The 18,175-nt window shown below is 39.3% G+C and overlaps 1 protein-coding gene across 5 annotated transcripts in view; it reads right to left on the reverse strand.

The window, feature by feature from the left end:
* The window catches only part of GLIS3 (GLIS family zinc finger 3), a 500,527-nt gene that overhangs the window by 105,858 nt on the left and 376,494 nt on the right, over nucleotides 1-18,175 (reverse strand). For all 5 annotated transcript variants that reach the window (XM_089337316.1, XM_051858255.3, XM_070051535.2 and 2 more), the window contains 2 exons: nucleotides 10,801-10,962; nucleotides 6,715-6,825 (listed from right to left, as the gene is read on the reverse strand). In XM_089337316.1, coding sequence (XP_089193442.1) covers nucleotides 6,715-6,825; nucleotides 10,801-10,962 — 273 coding nt within the window. The remainder of the gene's footprint in view (nucleotides 1-6,714; nucleotides 6,826-10,800; nucleotides 10,963-18,175) is intronic.

The following is an 18,175-nucleotide window of genomic DNA, read 5'->3' on the forward strand; positions in this document are numbered from 1 at the left end:
CCATTGCACTCCCCTCACTGTTTCCTTGCTTACACATGTTACCCATTTTTTGCCTTTTGATTATTGTTGGACCTCATCATGAGAATGCAGATCTGTGAGGACAGAGAACAGTCTGTTTCATACACCTTTGGATCTGTGGGTCTAACCAGGTGCCAGACACACAGTAGGCAGCTAAAAATATGCACTGAGGGGCCAGTGCTGGGGCATAGTGGGTAAAGCCGCCACCTACAGTGCTGGCATCCCATATGGACGCTGGTTTGAGTCCTGGCTGATCCACTTCTGATCCAGTTCCCTGCTAATGTGCTTAGGAAAGCAGTAGAAGATAGTCCAAGTGCTTGAAACCCTGTACCCATGTGGGAGACCCAGAAGAAGCTCCTAGCTCCTGACTGTCCTGGCTGAGCCCTGGCCATTGCAGCCATTTAGGGAGTGAACCAGCGGATGGAAGATCTCACTCGCTCTACCTCTGTCTCTCCATATCAAATAAATAAATAAATCTTTTAAAATTTCTAAAAAAATATGCACTGAATGGAATAAATTAAACTCTGTGAGATGATACTTCTCCAATAATTTACCAGGATGGAAGTTTGGTGAGATGCTCTTGGCCAAATAATTTTTAGCAGGCTAATGTGATCTTCTCTCTGGAATAATGGTAGATGCTAGTCTCTAAGAACTCTTGCAAGAGGAAACCACTGAATAACATTTTACTAAGGGTTTCCTAAACTTCATGACAATTAAAAAAACATACTTTAAAAAAGAAATGTTCAATAACATCTTATGAGATATATTCTAAAAGAACATACTTCCCAAAACAGCTTTAAGTGCTAAGTAAAGCCCTGGGCCATCACCTCACAGATGGTGGTAGACATTTTGTGTATTTATAAGCTGAAGACAATTTTTCTGATTACCCATGAAAGAATAGAAACTCATTCTATGGGGCTGGTGCTGTAGCACAGCAGATAAAAAGTACTGGCCTGCAGCAGTGGCATCCCATATAGGCGGTGGTTCAAGACCTGGTGCTCTTCTTCTGATCCAGCTCTTTGCTATGGCCTGGGAAAGCAGTGGAAGATGGCCCAAGTCCTTGGGCCCTGCACCTGCATGGGAGACTCAAAAGAAGCTCCTGGCTCCTGGCTTTGGATCAGTTCATCTTTGGCAATTGCAATCATTTGGGGGAGTGAACCAGCAGATGCAAGACCTGTCTCTCTCTGGCTCTACCTCTCTCTGTGACTCTTTCAAAATAAATTTTAAAATTAACAAAAAAAGAAACTCATTCTAGCTAACCACTCTCATCGCTAACCTTCCCCAACTCCTTCTAAATGTAATCATCAAATGTTCTTAAAAGTGTTGCTGGCATCATATTGGGCTTAATTTAAATACAAGCCTTCAGGCAACTGGTTTCAACTCCAAATCAGTGCTGTTATCTCTGGGTTCACTTTTTGATGTCTTGTTTTTCATTTACATTTTTATTTATTTATTTATTTATTTTTTGACAGGCAGAGTGGACAGTGAGAGAGAGAGACAGAGAGAAAGGTCTTCCTTTGCCGTTGGTTCACCATCCAATGGCCGCCCCGGCCAGCGCGCTGCGGCCGGCGCACCGCGCTGATCCGATGGCAGGAGCCAGGAGCCAGGTGCTTTTTCCTGGTCTCCTATGGGGTGCAGGGCCCAAGCACCTGGGCCATCCTCCACTGCACTCCCTGGCCACAGCAGAGGGCTGGCCTGGAAGAGGGGCAACTGGACAGAATCCGGCGCCCCGATTGGGACTAGAACCCGGTGTGCCAGCGCCGCTAGGCGGAGGATTAGCCTAGTGAGCCGCGGCGCTGGCCTGTTTTTCATTTACATTTAAATATTGACTAGCATCACTAACAGTACATTTCAGATCGTTTGTGGAAAAATGATTAAAACATACATTTATTTGGGGGCAAAAATTTTTGAAATTCTTGCATTCATTTTTCCTAACGTGCATTTTCCACAAACTTTTTGAAAGTACCACGAGCCTTTTAAACTAAAAACACTTGTTTCACAAAAGTATCACCCAGCGCCTTTCTTAAATCAGTTACTCTCAACTGAGACAGCAGGATATTCATGTACATCTCACCATCATTTTGAGGTGTGACATAAGTAATTTGTCACCAACAATTGTTAAATTACAGAAGTTTGTGACTCATTAAAAAAATTACTGCAGTCTGAACATCACCCCTACAAGAGTATCACACCCACTTGATCCCAGTATAGTTACTTAAACGTGAGAAGGGTGGGCTAGCTCATCTTGAGAGATGGTATGTGTGATGTGTGCCTATTACTAATATTCCATTAATAGTAGCAGTGATTTTAATTTATTTCTGAGCAGGAAAAAGAAAGAAAAAGGAAGAGAGATGGTAAAACCCAGAGTGGTCCCTGAATTTGTACCCAAGTTGCACGTGCCATAAGCTGTACAGACCATGACCAAAAACAACTGACAGTAAAATGGAGCCTCAATAGCTTTTTAATGTCTGCTTCTATTGGGGGAAATATTTATCTTTGCATAGCTTTTTGAGATTCCAAGAACTGCACAAAGCAAGGTGAACCCATGTGTTACTTAATGAAACTGTGCATGGTTTACAGTACACAGGGGGGTGAGGTAGCAGCTCTGAATATGTCCCAAAGCAGTGTCAGTTCTACAATAAGACAGCTGCATTGATAACCTGATCTAATTTAGCCAGAAAGCTATACCGACCTGTTGTCTAAGTAGGAAATATAAGTACGTGCTGCGTTTGTACACGTGTAAAATGCTACGGTTGGTTTATAACAGCCTATGTTGAAGTCACACAAGTGAAAGTCATCAGCCATGGTGGATCAAAGGTCAATGTTTAACAAACATTTAACAAGTCATACCCAAAGTTCAGAATCTTTGTGGTTTTGTGAAACGGGTGAAAGATTCATGTCACCTCTAAACTTTTGGCCAGGCATTCTTTGCACTGACTTTTAAAAAAAATTCCATTTTGATAATAGGCTAATGTTGAAGGAAACCTCCCCCCCGCCCCCAGGTAATTGCAATTCCAAGGTGAAAATGAAAAATTCTGATAAAGCTCACAGCCTTGAGAAACACTTCAAGTGGCTTACTGCCTTAGTCTTCTCTTCTTTCAGTCACTTATTATCAGACAGAATTGAAGGACATATTCTGCCTTTTGCTCTGTAGGCTAAATACTATTCTCAGCAAAGACCATATCTGGTGACTGGAGTATTTCATTACTCATAATCTGTTTGCCCCTTCAATTCGAAGGACTCAAGACATGCAGAGTGCATTTGAAGGAAGAAGTCTGTCTGTTGGCTGATGGGATGTGTGGATGTGCACAAATTATGCAAAGAGAAAAGTTACTCTCTGCATGCAATGAGCCAAATTATCCTCATGCTTTGCAAAAGAAGTTTTTCCCCCCTTCTTTCTTTTCACAGCTTGAATAACGTTTAGTTGAGATTTCAAGTTCTTCTTGGTTTTCAACCAACAGGTGTGAAATCCAACAGGTGTGGAAAAAGGCCAGGGCATCACAGATGGGATCTCTGGACTTCCTGGTACATATTTATCTGTGGCTATGGTTGTCTTGTCACTGGCCCTGATTTTAGAGGAAGGCCTCATAAAGACGGCAACTCTAAGACCAAAATAATGTCATTTACTGTCTAGGGGAGGTTACAAAGCGGATTAGAGGCAGGCAGGCAGGCAGGGTATATTAAACAAGTCCATGACTAACAGGGTGTGACAGAAAAGAGTTTTATTCTTTTCAACAAAACAATTCCCTAGGGCTAGGACCATTACTCCACTGTGCCTTTATCACCTTGGAATTTTTATGGTTATTTTTGATGAATTCACATTTTTGTAAAGGGTTTTTTGAAATGATGCCAGTTTTCAATTTTTAATTAAAGTCATAAATAATCTTAATTCTGCCTTAAAAGGTTTATTGTTTCTTTTTTTTATTATTGCTGCCAGGAAATATTTCAAATACCAAGTCCTGATGTGAGTGAGCAATTAGAATCTCTCCAAGGTCTAGTAACAACATTGTAGCATGTAAATACGACCCACCAGTATATCAGCACACGACTTGGAAACGTGGATTAACTGATTTCAGGTTTATGAGCAACTGCCTCTCCTGGGAGTGACACTTCTTTGTGTTGGATGGAACAACTTTGATCATTTTAAGTTCCACAGTTTAACCCATCACAGATTCATAAAAGATTTTTTACATGTTCAGACTGAGAGGCAGGGTAAACTTCGGAAAGTTACCTCTGTAAACCTGTCACTGAGCACTGGGCAACGAAAGCCCAGCTAGTGCAGTTCAACCATTTGCAGGAAACAAAGCCAACATCAATGCTAAAACCTTCGAGAGACCACATCTCATCTTCCATGTGACAAAAGTGAGACAGCACTGCTGTATCTGACATGAGACTATAATCCTGCTCCTCAAAAGCACACCCTTGGTACCCTGCGTGCCTACTCAATGTTGCCTGCAGATGATCAATAAAGTTGCATTATACAGTTTCAAGGTCTCTTTTACTTTTTCAGTTAATGCTTCAAGAATCTTTCTAACAATCAAAACTACTCTTCCTTTCCTGCTCAGGTTGAAACCCACCCATGTTGGAACAACAGAAACTGCAAATTTCCTGAAAATATCCCATTCTCTTTCCACAATGATCAACCCAGGTTACCTTTTCAAACTGAGTATCAAATTGTTGCTTATTTTTCTAGACAGGAGACTTACATTCTTTTGTGTCCATGACTATTGTCAATGTTCTACAAAGGCAGTCTCTAACCTTATGAAAGATTTGCTATTATAATGAAACCTTACACATTTGGGACAACTTGGAGGAGGAGAATGGTCAGACTCAGAGAATAAAACCTGTCAGCTCCAAGGGTTTTAATATATATATGTAATATATATTTATATAAATATAAATAGGTATATATATAAATATAATATATAAACATAAGTTATATATAATTTATTACCTCAAAAAATATAAAGAGAGAGATAGAATGAGAAAAACCATTAGACCATGGTCCTGCTGACAGTACTTAATAATAGGAAAAATGATGCTTTATTTTAAAAAAATTAACCATCTTCCTTTCAACATCATTAACTTAACACTTCCCTTGCTTTTCCAAAATCTAAGAATATAGCCAATCCATGCCACAAGATTATAGATAATATTTCTTGGGATTCCCAACTAGAGAGATTTAACTATATTTCTAGAAAAAAAACAATGGACTCACATTAAGGAGTAGGTTTGTATGCAATTAAGAATAACAGGGTGAGCATCTGGCACAGCTGTGCCAGAGACACTGCTCTGCTGGCTGCATTCTGTCTGGGAGTGCCTGGGTTTGTGTTCTGGCTCTGCTTCAGATCCAAGATTCCTTCTCATGTGTACCCTGGGAGGCTTGATGGTTCAAGTAGTTGGGTTCCTACCACCCATGTGGGAGACCTAGATGGAGTTCTGAGTTCCTGGCCTCGGCCTGGTCCAGTCCTGGCCATTGCAGGCATGTGGGGAGTTAGCCAGCAAAGGGAAGGTCTTTCTCTGTCTCTGCCTTTCTAATAAAATAAAACAAATAAATAAACTTTTTAAAAAACATTATCTACCAAAGCCTTCTAACTACATATTTTTTTAAGTTATAGGGAAAAGGTCAAATTCTTTCCATATATGAGCCTTCAGCTGGCATTACACTAAGACTTTTCAAGGAATAAAAAACTCCAGTAACAAAAGACTACAGAGAATTTCCCAACATAGAAATGTTAAATCCCTATAAACCATGAAAGAATGCAAGATTTCTAACTGGAAGCCATGGTGACCTCAAAACCCTTGCCACAGTATTCAATCAACTTGAAATAAGTTAAGTCTCATACTGTCCTTAAATTTGTTATAAATGGTCCTTAAATGAATCAAGTATCCATCTCCATACAAATGAAATACTCAAAAAGGCAAGCTCAGCTCAACATGTTTTATGACATGGACAGAAGATACTAGCTGGTCCAAAAATATAAAAACTCAGTTACTTGGAGATGCCTTGAAAGATAGTAAGTTCCCTGTGTCTACAGATGGTGAAACACAGCATAGTTAACCTCTTATAGGTATAACAGGAGTTAGGAGAGGAAGCCAGGTAGGTTGGCTGGTTGATCTTTAATGTTTCTTCCAAATTATTACAAAAAATTACTATAAATTTTGAAAACTGCATTAATCCCTCATTAATGTTAAAGTTGCATTCAGTTCCATTTCTGTTTAAGATTTTCATACATAATATCCATCAAAAGACCTGTTTTTTCTCTACATTTAAAGTGAGGAATACACTACAATTATCCTAAAATGGAGATTTACCTATTTTCTTCATTATTGCCAAAATGATTTTAGCCAATCGACAATTTATGAAAAAGCACTTTTTTCCAGAAAGGGTCTCTGTTGTTTGCCCAACTCAATGTTTCTTTATCTCTTTGGATTTCATTGCAGTTAAGATGACTTTCACTAATTTTCTTTGATTTCTATTATACAAGCCTTTTCCAGAAATCCTTATCTGGCTCTGTCAGCTATGCAAATCATAGGTTTGCTTTTAATTCATGGAAGACTTTCCCTTACAAACAGTTTAAAGCATGTTACACCTTGAGAAGTGAAAGAATTTCCAAAGCCCTGCAGAAGCTCTGAATACAGCAAGAGTAATTTAAATGTGCTTTTCCTGGCTGGAAAATTCTCTTTTAAAATTACCTTTTTCCTTGCTTGTTGATCTTTGGAAGAATGTGCCTTCACATGCTTTCTTAGAGAACTTGGGTCTGTGTAGCGTTTGGTACATCCTGGAATTTGACAAGCATAAGGTTTCTAAATAAGAAAGAAAGAAAGAAATGGCCGTGGTTAAATCATAAAGGTAACTAGGGATGGTTTTACTCAAAGACTCTTGACTTCAAAGTATAAGCTGTTACCAAGCTGACTGATGTGGAACACTGGGTAATACTCATGCATCTTAATTAGAAAGACCACTCGATTTGCATCGTGACAAAGGCAAGAGTACACAAAGAAATGGCCGATCCTTGATGATTTTTAAGAGATTGTTGTAGATTGCACTCTAACCACAAAACTCCTTGCGGCATTTGTTTAATGTGGAAATTATTAGTAAGCATCTCCAGTCATACTTACAGTTATGTTTCCCTGAGAATAATCTTTGGTATTGTCAGAAACTAGTAAACACATATTCTTTAAGAGTTCAGGTAAAGAAGCTGTAGAAAAGTCCAGAAAAGACTGGGTATGTTTCAGAAGAAACCTGATTTAGAAAGAGAGAAGGAGAGAATTAAGAAGGGAAAATTAGTGTGAAGTGAGCAAGAGACAGTAGCTTTCAAACAACAGACACAGGAAAAATCAGCTGGAGAAATATTAATAGTATTAGTTGTGGAGGAGTCCTGGAGCTGAGCCTGAGTAACATGAATTATCCCTTGGCTGAATGTGATAAGAACACAAGTTTCAACTATTTCAGTTCCCCTGTGGAGCCCAAAGTTGAGTCTAGGATTTTTTTTTAATAACCTTAGTACATAGTACCTACTAGTCAGGAATGAATAAATGAGCAAATGAAACATCTCCTATACGCATTCAAATTTCGGCACCTACTCCTACCATAATGACAACACAAGGGTCTGAGACTACAACTCTTCAGTGTGAGATAAATCAAAACCTTTGGCTTATTCCAAGAACTGAAATCCAAACAACTCCACAGATGAACTGTTTTTGAGATGTATTCACTGTCACTGGTCTTCTTAGAATCTCATCAGGTGAGCTATTTGAGCTGCGCCTACCTACATCACATGAAATGTATGAACAATAACTGAAACTCTGTCTTTAAAATAGGATTCGTGTGCTGGGAATCTGATAGATTACGAACCAAAACAAAACAAAACAGTTTATATGTTGCTCTTGTCTTCATGTGCATGCGTGTCACTTTGTGGGCCAACATGTATGTGGTTTATAGTACCCTGCTGCTAATCATATTTGCGACTCACTCCCTCCAGCAGTAGTTGTTGCCATTTTGGATTCTAAGAACAACGTGGAATTATGAATATATAATGTAATTTGATGTACCTGATTTGAATTGCTTGACAACTCATGTGTTTATTCATCGATTGACTAGATGACCGAATTAGCCAGCAGCTCTTGTGTTTCCAAGATGTACTGGGTACTTTTATATGTCAGGAGTCTAACAATAAGCAGTGGATGGACCATGCTCTTGGTATTGAACAGTTTTTACAAAAATGGTGAGCGGATCATTGGTAAAAGTCAATTGCTAATGGAATTTCCACTGGATAAGTACAGATTGCCATGAACTGGGTTCACATGGCTTTCTTGTACTAGCCATCCCTACCCTGGCCTAGCTTTAGGAAGAAATCAGCCAGTTTCTTTACTAGCAGCCACACTGTGATCACATAAGCTCAAGTTGTGAGCTTTAGGGGAGATGCTATAACATGTAAAAAGGCTTTGTGCATATTAATGTGTTATACAAATTCATGTTACTAGCATTACCATTCATCACTGATTTTGGTTGGCAATGTTAATTGTATTTGATTTTGAGATGCTCTTGGAGAAAGCTTGAATATGCACCATTCTTCCCAGCTGGTCTTCACCCTCTCGCTTGCCATCCTGTACCTGGGCCCAGTATGCAAAACAGCAGAGACCGGTCTAAGCAGTACTGCGGTACTGGTCATTTCATCTCAGATTACCTAGTTTTAAATGGCACACTATACTTCATCCAACTAAATATTTCAATTTTTTCCATCTTCACTATATAATTACTTCACTTGTTTAGATATTAAAATACTAATAGAGAAAGGAATTAATAAAAGTTTTCAGGTTAGAATTATGAACTCACTAAATCCTATGAGTAAAGAATCCACTTAGTTGAAGAAAGATACTTTATCCAAAATTCTGACAGCATTAGCATAAGGAGTACTTAATGAAAGGGAACAGGGACCTAAAATTAAACCACAAATTCTTCAAGGAACTAGAGTTCACTTTTTAAAACAAGTGCTTAACTTCTATATGTTTTTAAAAGAGCTTACCATTTTGTTAAACATAGTAAAAAAAAAAAAACTGAAACAGGAGCTAGTATGGAGCTTAAAGGGAAAAAATGTTGTTTTTAAAGATTTAACAGAGAAATATCTTTTTCAAAAAAATAAATGAGTTCTGAAAGCTGCTGCATGGAACTGGGACCAGGACATAAGGTCGTTTTCCTCAAAAGTTTCAAAAAGGACTATATTTTTCTTAATTCCAAAAATGATTTCTGAAAATGCCCTTAGTTTGATTAGCTAAAATTAGCTCCAAGCAAAGACAGGCTTTGTAGAACCATAACACTTTGCCTCACAATGGTTCTTTCAAACTACAGATAGCTAGCTAGGGGAGAAAGCAATTTCTCAAGACAATCTTGTCTCATGAATGTTCATTCTTCCATGATAAAGTTTAATGACAAATTGGAAAATTTATTGAATTCTACCAAGACCATCTTAGACACAACAAAATAGGGCATTTTAACATAATTTATTCTTCATTCCTTTTTTACTTCAAAAAATTCCATTATTCACCAAATTCATTCATTTAATATTCTATTCCATTGGTCCCAAAATCACTGAATTCAATTGAGCTAGAGTAGAAAGAGTCCACCCTGGGTGTACATTGCTCTAATTATATTTCAGATATTTACTAGGCAAAGCATCACATTTATGTATATTAGGAGATAATTCTGTTCAGAAAGGTTATGTGACATATATCCAAATGACTTCTACCGATATGACTAATAGAGACTAATATAAAATTTAATAAATATGTCAACTATAACATCAGAAGAATCTTAAATATGTATGAGAAGGTGTGTAGAAATAACAGTATCTTTTCAAAATTCAAACGCCGGTGTAGTTTAATAATAGACAGCAGAATGTTAACACTGAGCAAGTACTGTCATGAATACATTATTTGCAAGAACGTGGGATAAGAGATCCGGGAGGTGTATAATACATTGATTCTGATGGCTTCGTTAAGCAAAGTGAAATTACCTAGAGTCTATCTGGCCTCAGGTATGGAAAACTGAGAACTGCAAAGGAGGGCATTCAACATAATTGAGAAAATAAAAAGATGCCAGTCTGCAGAAAAGGCATTTGTGAACGAGTGACAAGTTGCAGCATTAGGGGGGTTAAAGTATAGCAAGGAAGGGCAATGGTTCTCAGAGGGTTGCTGTCAAAGGACATGTGGCTGTTAGCACACAAAACATCATGAAACTGAACTCTGGGGGAAGAGCTGTTATTTCTTTGTAGACCATTTGCAGGTGAAAATACCAGGTGGTTTCTGAAGCAAAAGGCCACATGTACTCTCAAAAACCATGCCAGCTACAGAGTTCTTATGTCAAGAAGAGAAGAACTAGCCAGGGCACCCAAACATGCCACATTTCTAGCAATAGCAGACCCTACGTACTTTGCTATGTGTTGATATTTAAATCCTTATTGTCATGCCCAGTCACTCACTAGTGATCTTTCTCTGTATGACATCTACCACATGACAGCCCCTGAAGTGCTGTCCCTTCGTAAACACATGCAACCAAGAAGCTTCTTCGCACCAGGAAGTTGTGATATTTAGGAGAACCTGCAACTACAGAAAGCAAAACCAGCAGAGTGAGGCCCCTCCTGCCCTTCATTCCACTGCTGCCCTTGGCATTGTTCCTGGAACCTGCAGACCAGAGAGCAAACCCTTTCACCATCTCACTATCAAATGGGCACTTCCTCCCACGGGGGCTCTGGGCTGCTGGAAGGCTCCTGCCCTTCTTACAGTGTCCAGATGTGTCCTCTGGTGTTTGGCGCGGTCACTGGAGTTACTGAACGCCTTCTGGCAGCCTGGATGCTGGCACAGGTACGGCTTCTCGCCCGTGTGGCTCCGCAAGTGAATCTTGAGATTTTCGAGCCTTGAGAAGGCTTTTTTGCAACCTTCAAACTGTAAAAAGAAAAAGAAAGCAATTTTTTTTGTTGTTGAGGAGGACCTTGAATGCCTGAGTCTGGGAGAGTGGAGAAAAGACCTTAATTTGCACTTAGCCTCAAATAATAAAATAAAAGCCAAACAGGAAAGAGTAGGACTTCTAAAAATAGCCACATGTTTATGTGAACTGCATTTTTTCCACAGAATATACATGCCACTTTCCATACCAGATTTGAATCTCAAATTGATTTCTGTGATCACTTATGTCAGAGAAAATTCTCTGTGAGCCATCTGGCTTGGTTAATGAAAATACAGTAATGTGTGTCTTAACAATTTATTAAAAATTAACACACTTTTCCATTTCCAAATCGGTCTCAATTGAAGGAAACAGGAAGGAAGAAACTTTTTGACAACTAATAAACTAACAAGAAAAATCAGAATGATGTGTGAAAAAAAGAGAATTGAAGATCTAAGAGTCTGGGATGAAAAGGCTTGTATCCACTGGATCAATATGATCAGACATTTTCTTAACTCTATTTGTAGGGGTTTTTCAACTCCCAATAGAATGACCATGTTAACATTTTGGTCAATGTCAAATCTAATGAGATAAAGTTTTTAAAAGGAACTAGAAGACAGATGATTCATTTATCACTAAATCATTTTCCAAATAAAGTAACATTTTAATTTTTTCCATTTTTTAGAAATTTTGTTATCTAATTCATGAAGAGAACTGAAAAAGGAAAGACTGAAGATTTCAATGAATGCATCTTTGGTTTGTCAATAGTATTTATTGACAGTAACATCTACTTAATGTCTTATTTGGGCAAAATATCAGCTACTATTATAGGGTCAAAGTGATTCCAATCCTTTGAGTGACAAGCGAAAGAAGACAATATGTTAGAGAAAGCCTACTTATGAAGCACAAAAGAGAGATGGGGATTTCCTTTTTTAACTTCTCTTTGGTGCTAAGCCCCAGAATATTTGTTACTTTGACAATTTTAACCCCATTTGAGATATCACTGAAAGGGAAATTTAGAAGCCTATGGAACAAAGCAAATATGCTGAAAGCAACCAAGAAACCTCACTTCTTAGTCTGGGGAGGGAAAGAACAGAGTTAAGTGAAGAAAGGTGAGTTAGAGATAGCTCCCACTGAAACTTAGCAGGTAGAACAACCTAGCAGCAAGAAATTTTACAAAACTCCTTGGTTCTCTTACTTACTAAAGTAGAAGGGATCACCCAGAGCTGGTCCTGGCTACTGAAATTTTCATTTTTAAGTAAAGGATGAAGTAAGTAGAAAAAACAATCAAACATGTCATAATTCCATCTATTTAAGTTGTCCAGATTTTGCATGGTAGAGTATTTTAAGAAATTTATGAAAGTTGCACTTATTTTTGATTGAGAGTTATACATGTTTCACAGACATATGTTGGTTTATTTCAATTTTGATATTTTGCTTAAAATAATTTTGGTGTTTTCCTGATTTCTATTTCACATAAAATAAATTTAGCCTGAACATAAGATGAATGCTGAGGAAGCCAACTACGTTCTCCACAGAGTGAAAGGCATATATAAGGCCATGTTGCTGGAAGGAAAGGCAGTTAAGGGGCTTCGTTCTGCAGGTTTCCAAGGGGTGTCAAGTCTGAGGAGAGAGGGGCTCAAAATTAAGGCAAATCACAGCTAAGAGGCCTCTGACGATCAAAGCTGTTTTTAAGGTTCTCTCTGAATGACCACTCAGAGCAAACTCCCGGAGCTCGGTTTGTTTTCCTTGGAATCACCTGATGGACCACACTTAGGTCTGAAATGAGCTTGTGGTTTTGGACACGCCACGCCTGTAGCTGGGTTCCTAGCAAGGCTCTTTTGTAGGGTCATTTCCAGTCTGGGGCCAGCTCCAAGGGTGCATACTCAGACCTTTTCACAGTGGCCTCAGATCTTGGTCAGAGAGAACGTGGCATTGCTTCAGCACCGGCATGGGAATGCAGAACTGTTTTTGAATAGATTAATGAAGTTTCTTCTGGTAGCAGATATAATAAGACCCTTAGTTCTACCACAGAGTGATGAGAGGAATCCAGGACATATCCTGCATCAGTTCAAACTGTCCACGTGATTAGCCATGACTGTGGGCAGACTAGCCTTTCCAAGGTCTCTTCCATAACGCCCTCGCTTAGATGTCCAGTTACAATTCAGCCAACTGATATTATTACTATTAACAGAAGCAAGAATTGAGGACCAAAGAGCTGGCTGCACACAATCCAAGCAAATCTGTGAAAAATGAACTATTTCATCTACACACATCCTGATCATTTCCAGATAGCAAGGAGCAGCAGAAATAGGAGCACTCAGACTGGAAAGGACAACAAAAAGATGATCTGAAAAATAATGCGAGTCAAGCTGATTTCAGAAGTTTCCTCTGGGACAAAAAAGTGCTGAAGACAACAGAGCAGCATTTCCGTATTTCCAGGAGCAAGATGGAGAGTGAAGGGTTTGACCTCAATGAGTTGTATGAATAAGGGTAGGAGAGGACAATTTTGTGTATGTAAGGATTCATGATACACACTGCCCACTCATTATTCTTGAAGAAATTCACTTGCAGAAAGCCATGAACTCCAACTCAGTCTAGTGAAATCAGGTTCTAAAGGATTGACACATGGCTTGGTGGGGGGCCTAGCACCCAACGCATCTCAGGAGTGTGGAGGGCACCACACTTGAATGAACTTGTCACACTGACAGTTCTGCAAGGAGAGGAAGGAGGTGTTCCTTTCTATAATGGCATCTGGATGGAGCTTGAAAGCAAACAATTTTATAATGAATCATTATCATTCATTATGGGAATAACCCTATAATTCAGCACAAGAATTTCCTCTCCCTCAGGCAGTTTTAGCCCTAGATTTATAAGTTCAATTAAATGCTAATGCATTAAAAATAAACTAACACTTAGGTAGGTTTACAAAAGATTGTTACAAAATACACCACAAGTGGATTCTTTGGGTGTTTGGGCAAATAGATGGCTTTTATCCTTCTTATGTTTTTCATGTTTCTGAACTTTAACGAGTGTATCTTGCCTTGTAAATGTAAATTGCTTGGCAAAGCAAGGACCTTTAACAGTGTTTCCTTGGGTTGGGTCAGAGGATTTCTCATTGACGCTCCTACAGTGCCAGATCCATTCTGAGATCTAATGTCCAAAGTGTCAACTGACCACTCCCTCTGTCACTGCCACCAACCAACTGCTACATAAAATGAAGACCCATACCGCTTGGTCTTTTTGTAGTTATCTAATAACAACTGTCAACAGTACCACAGTGCTTGTGCTAGAGCATCTTTATTTTATTTAATAATGACCCCAAAACACAAGAGCAGCGATACTGGCAACTTGGTATACCAAGAAGAAGCTATAAAACACTTCCTATAAGTTAAAGCATAAAGTTTCTCAACTTAGAAGAAAAAAAATATACACTGAGGGGGCTAAGACTACTGTATAGTAAGATATTTTGAGAGAGAACATTCACAGTATATTGTTTTAACTGCCCTACTTTATTATAAGTCATTGTTGCTAATCTCTTCCTGTGTCTACTCTGTAAATCAAGCTTTATCATAGGTATATAAAGAAATAAACTATATATGTGTACAGGGTTTGGTCCTACTGCAGTTTCAGGCATCACTGTGGGCCTTGGAATACATCTCGCATGAATCAGAGGGCAGCTACTATAAATATGTTGCAGAATTCACCCATTTCTAATGCATACAAGAATTTTGTGGTCTAGCATTGGAACAACCATCGTAGGGCTGAGAACTAACACCTCCCAAATGGGAAAAAATTCCAGAATGCCAGTCTTACTAGAGACTCCCGGCGATGAGAAACCTTTTATCTGCCAATGGCCATTTGGATTTTTTTTAAAGATTTACTTATTTATTTGAAAGGCAGAATTACAGAGAGAAGAAGACACACACACACACACACACACACACACGGGTGGGGGGGAAATGGCACAAGCCAGGAGCCAGGAGCTTCTTCCAGGTCTCCCACATGGGTGCAGGGGCCCAAGCTTTTGGGCCATCTTCTACTGCTTTCCCAGGTCACCAGCAGTGAGCTGGATCACAGGTGGAGCAGCTGGGACTGGAAGTAGCGGTCATAAGGGATGCTGGCGTGGCAGGATGTGGCCTAATCCACCATACCATAGCACCGGGCCCCCATCTGCATATTTATAAGATCATTTGTTGGCCATACATAATGGTCAACTTAAACATTAGCCTGCTACATATTCAGATCTAATGAATTTTGAGTTCCACCAGTGGTTGTCTTGTCAGGGCCAGAACAAATGATGGCGCATGGATTAGACATTCCCCTCCCCTGCTAAATCCTCCACTTCTTAATCTGCTGTCCAACAGATGCCCACCTCAAAACAGTTATGCCCTTAAGTCCTCCCAGGGCCTCCTGACCAACAAAATGTCCCACATTTCTACTGCCCATTATGTTCCTTCATTGAGAAAAAGCACTGAGGGGGAACCATCGTTTTCCATCTGCTCGTTTCAGTAGCTTTACAGACGAGTAGGAGAACAGTGCATGAAACTGTCAGTGACAGAACTTTAAGTCCCTTGGGTTTTGAAAATACTGCACTGCATGAAGCCTCACTCAGAAAAATCTCTTTAACTCTGAGGCTGTTTTCAAGTAACAAACTTTAATTAGAAATTCTAAGTTGCCTCAAACCTAAAGGACCTTAGCTTGCACCACTTTGTTAATCTAGAGGATTATTTCATATTTAAAGAATCACAACTGGACTATAATCACCATCTATATATATTGGCTTGATTACGGATTGCTGACATTAAGTGGCATTAAGATGACCTTTGAGATATTACTTTCCCTTTCTATTAGAAGCTTTTGTGTAAGGTTCTAAAAATGAAAGGCTCATTAGACACCATTAAAATGGGATTTAATCCGTATGTGTAACCAATAATCAAGTAGAGGACTGCTCCCTCCCCTCAGCAGCTAGGGAGGGTGCTGAGAAACACTGTTTGTATTCAAAGCAGTAATAACAGCAAACCTTTCCTGATCAGGTTTCTATACCATCATTAACATCAACAGAACCCAAACAGAAAGGAGTCTACGATGCTGGACGCCCTCTTAAAAAATATACATCTGATTTCAGTTAAGGCTCAGAATGGATGACCGTTGGAGATTTACACTTTTACAATTTCATCAGTCAAGACTAATTAATCCCATTAGTGATGGCTGGCACTGTGACACCCAGCAGGCACTGAGGGGTGAATTGCATGCCAGTTTGCTTCTCCACACATAGCCCAAAGACAACAGAGATGAAAGGCACTGATGGAAAGGTAAGCAGATATTTCTAATGCTTGGATACAGTTGAGGTGACTTCCACAATAACTCCAAGAGTTCAAGTCCACTTGAATCAAGTGTATACCTTCAAAAGATGCAAATGAAATTACTTCTCCCACGACCCAGAAAGAGATGGCCAAAGAAGCAGCTGAGATCACCCTACACATCTTAGAAGACGTGAGAAATGTGACGCAGGCATCCAACTAGCATTGAGTTCTGGAACATTGCTTCTAGAGCAGTGCCTGCACCTTAGTGTGACATGGGCGGGGTGCTGGAGGAGGCGTCTGGTTAAGATGAAGATTCTGATTCAGCAGATCCAAGGTGAAATTCTGCTTTTCTTACAATCTTACTTACAGGTGATGCTTCCAAATGTAGAAAGTGCACAGACGATAAATAATTTGAGAAGCAAGATTCTGGGGATGATGCACTGAACCTCATGTTGAAAATTTAGTTTGGTGGGGTTTAAAGAAGAAATCACATACACAAAAAGGACTAGAGGGGAAAAAAAGAATGAAGAACAGGCTTGCCTTGGATGAATCAAGCTTTGTTTGTAATATCTAATTTTAAATTTCAGGTTGTGGAAATAAGAGAAGAAAAACAGAGAAGTCAAAAAGCAATAATAACAAAAAGACAGAGGTGCACAACGGGAAGCAGCAGGAGCACCCTGCACACTGGAGCCACCTGATGGTGTTTCTCCTTCAGCTGACTCTGCATTTTGACAAATGGCACACCTCATGTTCTTCTGGTTTCTGTTTCCAGTGCCTTCCAATTAGCACGGGGTGCTCCAGCAGATCTTAATATTTACCACATCTGTTTGTAGAAAGTGTTCCACAAAGAGAAAAAAGAAAAGAGTTCACACGTTTTGAGGTATAACCAAAGTATCTGGGTCACAACTCTGCCACACTGGCTGATAGAGATATTCCTCCTGCTCCTTGTTCCCTTCAGACTGCTGGCTCCACAGAGAGCACAGAGCACACACCTCCACGTGTCCTGGCTTTGGGGTTTTACTTCAGTTTGCAATGGAACCCTCCTCTTGCCCATCACAAAATATCACATCCAGGAATTCTGAGTGTGCCAAAACATTTCAAAGGTTCCATCTGTTTTAATAACTTTCAAAGGTTCTATGCTGAATAATATAGGCTGAATAATGGCCTTGTTAAAAATTATTTCAAGTCATGGTAGGCTTATCTTTTTGGTGAAGTTGCAAGTTCTCTTCACTTCAGGGAAAGCAACGCAACTCTGAGTTTCCCAAACTTCCTTGCACTTGCATTTCTCCAACTGTCTTCAGTTTCCCTGCCCATGGTTTTGGCTGGGGCAGCTGGAGCAGAGAAGAGGCTATGACACTTTGGCCTCAATACGTCAACCAATTTAGTGCATGCCACTCATCTGGCCTTCTGAAGTGGCCTGCAATCCTCATTTATCCAGATTTGCTGGAACTAGTAAAAGTTTTGTAGAATTAATATAAAAACCTTTCCGTAATGTTTTCCTAAACTGTCATAAAGAGATTCCGGTTACTATGTTTTTCCTTGTTATTCTGGTATACAAAATGAATCTATTAACTGACTCATAAATACAACTTCCTGGCTTGTTGTGCTGCTTGTTTCTGATCAGTAAGAAATCTGTATAATCAACGGTTACCTAAACAGGCAGGACATATGTGTTTCTTCTTGGTTCAAGGCAATTCATTACTTTTTAACATTGTGGGTCACAGGTAGCAGCTGATCCTTAAAAGGGAACTCTAAATGAAGTGGCAAAACAAATGAGGGTTCAACTTATAAAAAGACAAATGGAAAAAACTGTTTTCGAGAAGCCACATGACAATGCAGAGAGGAATATGTTATTTCTAGGCCAATATGTAAACCGCATTAAATTTTTTATGGAAATTATCAAGTGTCT

This window comes from Oryctolagus cuniculus, chromosome 1 (assembly GCF_051225735.1).
Source record: "Oryctolagus cuniculus isolate XC-2025 breed Fujian yellow rabbit chromosome 1, ASM5122573v1, whole genome shotgun sequence".
Lineage (NCBI taxonomy): Eukaryota > Metazoa > Chordata > Mammalia > Lagomorpha > Leporidae > Oryctolagus > Oryctolagus cuniculus.